The sequence below is a fragment of the Pterocles gutturalis genome, unplaced genomic scaffold (genome assembly GCF_000699245.1).
Source record: "Pterocles gutturalis isolate BGI_N339 unplaced genomic scaffold, ASM69924v1 scaffold4214, whole genome shotgun sequence".
In the NCBI taxonomy this organism is placed as follows: Eukaryota; Metazoa; Chordata; class Aves; order Pterocliformes; family Pteroclidae; genus Pterocles; species Pterocles gutturalis.
The window spans coordinates 91,016-97,766 of record NW_010127996.1 but is presented as its reverse complement, the minus strand read 5'-3'; the positions used below and the strand labels follow the sequence as shown (position 1 = coordinate 97,766).

Genomic DNA, 6,751 nt, shown 5'->3' with positions numbered 1-6,751 from the left:
GGATGAAACATATTCCTCCCTTGCATAAGAAACAGATAAACCTTGAAGTGATGCTGTGGGCTTACTAGAAGTGTTTGACAACATATCAGCAACAGAAGGTGCAGACGTAGAATGCAGCATGGTTTCAGTTGTAGCAGAACCTGGTGCCATTTGATGCAATATTTGGTCAAATGTAGAACTATCTTTATGAACCCTGGAGCTTTCAGACAATATTGGATCAATAGCCACAACTGCAGCCGTGTTAAGCAGGGTGCCATTGCCAGAAGACTGAAAGAAGGACTGCTGTAATGCTTCATTATTTAATGTAGCTGAGGTCTCATAAAAGTAGGGCTGAGTTGAGGATAACATTTTGCTATAAGCAGGGACAGAAAGAGCTTGATCTGAGCTTGCACTAAGCACAGACTTAAGCAAAATGTCATCAAAGGCTGGAGGTGTAACATGCAAAGGCTGAACGGAAAGGTCATTTTCTGTAAGTTTACTAATACCATGATCAAATACCTTAGTGGTGGGAAAAGCAAGAGAGACTGGAAGGATTCCCTTTGTGCTAGAAACAGGAAGCGCGCTTTCTTGCAGAGATGTATTCTGCTTAATTACATCATAATTAGAAACAGATGTAGAAAGTTCAGGTGTCACTTTACTTTCAGCATTGGAAGCCATTTCACTTAAAGAAGAGGAAATTTGCAGTTCTCTCTCATCTTCATATATAACATCACCTTTTTGAAGCATCTTATTAACATCACTAAACCCAGATGATTCATACGTAATTTCATCTACAGAATCAGAGGAAGAAACGTTAAGTACCGTCAAAGTATCTGTATCAGGCAAAAGGGACTCACTACCAGAGTATGTTTCAGACCAATCCATATCACTAGACAGAGAGCGCGTAGGCTGCAGAAAGGTATCAGCTTGTGATATTACAGAAGAAGGCTTATGCACCAGGACATTGTTATAGCTGCTAAATAAAGGATCTTGATGAAATACGTCAACAGATTCATGCACAAATTCTGCAGAGTCATAGGAAACAGTAAAGATTTGGAGGGAGCCCACATTACCAGACAAAGCATAAGGAAGTTCAGACATTGTAGATAGTACATGCATATTGAAATCACTGCTGGATGGTTCAACTTGAGAAAACATATGAGTTCTATTATGACCAAATATCAGTGTCTCTGAAGCAGCATGAGTAGTCTGATGTGACACCACATCAGCATATTGAGCAAGGCTTGGCGGTATTAATGTATCACCCTCTGCCAATGTCAAAGAAGCATGCAGGGACACCTTATCACTCGCAACAGCTGGAGTAGCACTTTGTGGAAACATTTGAGAAACTGTATACAGACGGTGAAACATTTTACTACTGGAGGAAGCAGAGGAAAATGTAAGCAAAGGTACATCATCATAGGAAGACAGGATGGGTTCAAATGACACATCAACACTGGGAAATACAGGTGTAGCATGCAAGGTCACATCACTATCTGATGTAGCAAGGGTAGTGTCGAGCATCTGAGTGTCAAACAATAAAGGGGTGACTAGAGGAAACACTTCACTACTGTAGGAAGGTTGAAGAGGTATCTCACCATTATAGACTGGTTGAGTTGTCTGAGAGAGTACCTCACTGGCAGCAGAAGCAGAACCATATTCTCCAGAGCTTGAAGAGATAGAGTGAGGTGGTAATTCAGCAGAGGAGAAAGCAAAGGTAGAATAATGTGGCAATTCTAAATCCACAACTGAAGTGTCTTGTGAAACCACTGGGCTGCTGGAATAGGGCACTGTAGCTGGCTTTAATTCCTCTACATAAGCATCAGTGTAACTGGTCTGAGACAATTGCCTGTGATCCGATGTACCAACAGATTGAGTTGTCAGATCTGTAGCATTATGAAACCACAAATTTCCATCAGTGGAAGAAGCATGCTTTGGAGGCTCATCAGAGCTTGAAGGTGCTACGTCTTCTGAAACATACTTAATGGAACCTTGGGAAAGAACATCATGGATGCTTATATCTGGGCTTCCTGAAGGAAGGGTGTCTTCTTGGGAGGTCTCCTCTGTAACAATGTGTGCTGAAGAAGTGGTAAGAACCGAACTCCAAAAGTCATCAGATTCCTGACGAGGTTTAAAAGGAGACAATAAGAAATCTTCATCACTATGGCCAGTAGTGGTTACTCTCATTGGTTCAGTGCCTGAAGAAAGGTATATGTATTCTTCTTCTACGCCTTTGGTGGAGTCAATGAGTTGAGGAGGAATTCCAGTAATTGTTTGGGATTCCAAAAAAGGATTTTCCTCTTCTTCAGAAATTTCACTAACAGGTGGAGAAGTGGGGTAATAAACTACCTTGAAAACATCATCCTTACCATGCAATTCTTCTTCTCTCTTTAAGTATCTATTTGTTTTAGCTTCATTGGGTTTTGTCCCCATTTTTTCTTGACTATAGCTGGATGTAGTCACCTGGCTATCTTTCCTCCTTATTTGGTTCATTATACTGCCAGTGCTAGAAATCACTGCAGTTTCTTCATCCACCTCTGTTTCCTTTTCATCAACTTCATCCTTTGAAAAAATATCATAGACAATTAAAAATGTTATAGACACTGTACACAAACGAAAACCAAAACTGCAATAACACACTTTTTTTGACTCCATAGAAACAAGAGAGGCAAAACGTGACAATACTTGAGAAGACTGTTGTTCTTAAAGCAAAATATTTATCTTCAAAACCAGACATCCTCTTTTCTCTTGAAAATATTAATTATTTGCAATACAGGCAAAAAAAATCTTGTGTCACAATAACTTCTTCTGTGTTACTTTTACTCTGCTTGAGAGACAAAACCCACTAAACTTATTTATTTACCCTATTAAAGAAGCTCTACCTCTTTCCTAACAAAATGCAATCGTATATGCAGTAAGCATAAATTAAAAAATGGTTTTGCCATCAGAATGTCTTTGAGATTTGTACTAATACCTTGATATTAAATTGACGTAGTAACAGAATTTGTAAAATATATTTATGACCTGTCCTTAAATCTGCTGAATCTTCAGAGTTTTCTGGAAAAGAAGACTTCAGGATGGTCAGCATGACTGTAACAGTTTCACAAGTGTTGTGAGTGATACCACCTAGTCTCTGTTATGACCCTTTGTTTGTTTGTCTCTGCTCCAATTCTCCCTCCCTCAAACAAAAAAAAATGTAATGTGGAAGCATCTAACTTCCTCAGCAGGCATTTTCGTTCTGACCTAGACACAGCAGCGCATGTAGCTCTGTGCTGTGCCCCCATCTAGAACTGCACCAGAACCAAACTTGTCTGAGCACAACTCTGAGAAGTAGATTGAGGGGCACCTTCAGTTTCTGAAGGGACTTGATTTGATAGGCACACGTAGCCCTAAGTGACACCAGCAGGACAGAGCCTCTCGCAAAATACAGTTACAACTCTTTTTTCTTTTGAAGATCTGGCTTGGTGATGTGGTGGCAATACCCATCTGTTTTCATTCAAAAGCATAATGTTGAGAGAAAACACCCCGAAGACAGGAGACTGGGACACCATTATCAGTTGAAGAAATCCTCAGTTTCCACTATATTTTAGGCTGAATAGATATTCTACTCCTGGACAGAAGTAAGCAGGGCACAGCAGAGGAAAAATGTAAAATCAACAGGCTTTGAAAGAAAGTGACCAAGATGAGGCATAGTTGAATAAATTATTAACTGAGGCACTCAGTGAACAGGAGTTTGTTAGCCTTTATCCAGTCTTACCCAAGTGAGGGCTTTAACCACTAGGCTAGAGCCATGAATCACACTGCAGTCCCTTTTTTGTACCAGGAACATCTTGTGCACTCACATAATATAAGGGACCTCAGATGTGACTCTCAGGTTTGGATTTCATTCCAGGGGCTAGATACCTAAACTGTAGGGGCAGCAGCACTTAAACTATGTGTCCTCAAACCTGGACTGATAGCAGACACACATGAATCTCACTCTTCAGCATAAGTGACTTCCTCCTTTACTTTAGCTTGACTACATGCTCAGATCATCATAAGCAAGCCCAAGCCAGATTTCTCTTGAAACAAACTAAAACCCATTTTGTCAGACTTTACTCAGAGATTACAGTAACTTGATGCCTCATTTTCAAAAATATTTAAGCGTATGTTGCAGTATCCCTTACTTCTCCATGTATTTCCAGCCCCAGAGAACTAGACAGTGAGGTATCTCTAGAGTTATCTAGGGAGAAATACAGCTGAAAGGGAAGGCTGTACATGCATATACATGTATGTATATATAAATGCAAATAAAACATTCAGTTGGTGACATAGTTTTGTGAATTTTCACAGAATATCAGTTCAATTTATTTGAAATGTAGGTATTCGAAATATTCTCTTAAAAATAAATGAATGCTATACCTCATATTCTTCAGTTTCATTCAGTTCGGGAATGAGGTCAGCCTCTATAAAACAAAAATACACAGCATATAATCCAACATTTTAAATTCACTGAATTATTAATTTTGCAAGTACTCAACTGATTAGTTAGTATTTTTATTGAGACCCAGTCTCAGATGTTTTATAGGATTACGTTTGGAGAAGTGGCCAATAACCTGTGTTGAGAACTAGCTTTAAGGGTAGCAATGCTCATGTAGATAAGACACATTCAGCCATAATAGTTTTGCCTGGCTCTAATTTGATACTGCAGCACATGTTGGATCTGCACTGAAGAACCACATCCTGGCCAAGGGAGAACCAAGTTTATGAGAATGCTTTCTGTGAGAAAGTACAGTTTAATGCAAATACAGAAGAGTGAAAAAGTGTAAGTCAGGGAATCAACTATTTCTCTACATTTAATCTGAAAGCTCTGAATATATTCTTGTAAAATGACCTGTTCTATAATTTTCATACAGCAAACTCCTTGTTTGTGCACCCAGGCTTGGAATTAGGTACTAATGCAACAGCCATGCCATCATAGTCAGCATGCAGTAGGTTGCCTGCTTCCACCAGGGCAGAACAAAGAGACCCAACCCCTCTCAGAGCCCAGTGCTTCAGGCCTTTTCAAAACTCCCACTCGATTTAATGTAAGGACATGAACCCAGTTGTATCACATCACACAAAAAGTCCCTAATGAACAGGTACTGGGCACTCTGCAAAGAATTACTCTAAAGGCTTTTGAGGCCTCCTCACTTTTCATAAATAAATAAGTTGAAGCAGGATCAAGAAATTAATCTCCTACCACCCAGGTGAAAATCCTTCTCTCTAAGTGTAGAGGTAGTCTCTCACCTCTTTCTCTCTGTTTTTTGTCCAAATCCAGTATTGTACTTCTGATGGTGGTCAGCAAGAGAGGCTTCAAAGCATGTTTGCAAGAAATCTACAAATCTCTGGTATGAACTGACATAGGCCTCCAGTGATGAAATCTACTACCCCTTCCACAGCATCCTACTATCCTTGGTCCACAGAAAGGACCATTCCTTTCCAGAATATTTCCAAGGCTTTCTCCTATGCAATTTCCTAGTGTTCTGTCTGTACATCAATGCTAGAACGTATTCTGAGGACTGATTTGCACAAGCAAAAATGCCAGTCTCAGCCTGGGGAGCGATGATAACAATAGCATCACACAAAGCTCCTCATCTGCATTTCCTCCACAATTCCCAAATTAAGTTCGTCCATACACTAATATAATCATAAAGATGATATCTTTATACTTCTCATCTCTGAAAAGTCAGATGGGGATCTATGACTTAATTTGTATTCTCTTTGGTTTGTCCATATCTACCTTTCAAAACAAATCGACATGTATTATATGCAACACACACTAGATAAAGTTTATCAAACTAACAAGCTCATACAACTTTATTTGTAGATTATAGCATGCAAACAATTTTTTGACTAAACAGTGTTGCATAAAGTCTTCATAAACTCTTCTTTCGTAACAAACATTTATAAATTACCAAGTACTGAATTAACCTTTCATTAACAAGATAGAGAAAAATTATCTTACCTCTGACTTCTGGAAGCCTTGGAGGCTCCGGGGCAGGGTGGGGAAGGGAGTGGAGGGGAGGAAGGGGTGGAGGAGATAATGATATTCCCTGGCTTCTCAATAATACAAATAAAATATTGTAGACATTAGTTTGAAAGTCTTCCCACAGTAGACCTATACCATGTATTACGTACTCAATAGACTCCTCTGAAAAATGTTTTTAATACAGAGAAATTCTATCCATTCTTTCTGTGGTCACTATTCTTGAGTTGAGCTTTAATCAGTCTCAATCAGAAAAATAAAATGTGTTGATAGTGCTAGAGTATACAGTAGGGTATGTGCTCTCAAATTCTACCAGCAGAAAACTACAGTCTCCACGGAGAGTCATTAACATACATGCACGTATATAAAAAACACATTGACAACACTAATTCTTCAGGCATTTTACAAAGCCTATTTAAATTTAGCTGGTCACTGAAAAGGTATTTGTCAAAAGCATTAGAGACACACACAGAAGTTCTGTTAATCCTGTTGCTGAGTTTTTGATTTGATGGGACACTTATGGAAATCTGCTAACATTCCCCAACCAAAGTGAAAAAATGCACCCTCCAAAAAACAACCCATTGATGTAAGTTGATGAACAAGTTTGTTTATTTTTTCTGGAACCACATACTGATTATTCTATAGCTTACATTTTAAAATGAAATAATTAAATCATTAGTTGGCAAGTTTTGCAGAGGTCTTTTCATAGTTCATTTAATGACAGATGAAGAAACGATAGAACAAAGACAAAAATATAACTATTTC

General features: G+C 38.8%; 1 protein-coding gene across 1 annotated transcript in view; it reads right to left on the bottom strand.

Annotated features, from left to right (window-relative positions):
* The window catches only part of PTPRZ1 (protein tyrosine phosphatase, receptor-type, Z polypeptide 1), a gene marked incomplete at its 5' end in the record, with an annotated part of 97,550 nt that overhangs the window by 36,784 nt on the left and 54,015 nt on the right, over positions 1-6,751 (bottom strand). The window contains 3 exon segments of the mRNA XM_010079457.1: positions 1-9; positions 12-2,541; positions 4,381-4,424. The exon segment at positions 1-9 is cut by the window's left edge and continues 1,023 nt beyond it. Coding sequence (XP_010077759.1) covers positions 1-9; positions 12-2,541; positions 4,381-4,424 — 2,583 coding nt within the window.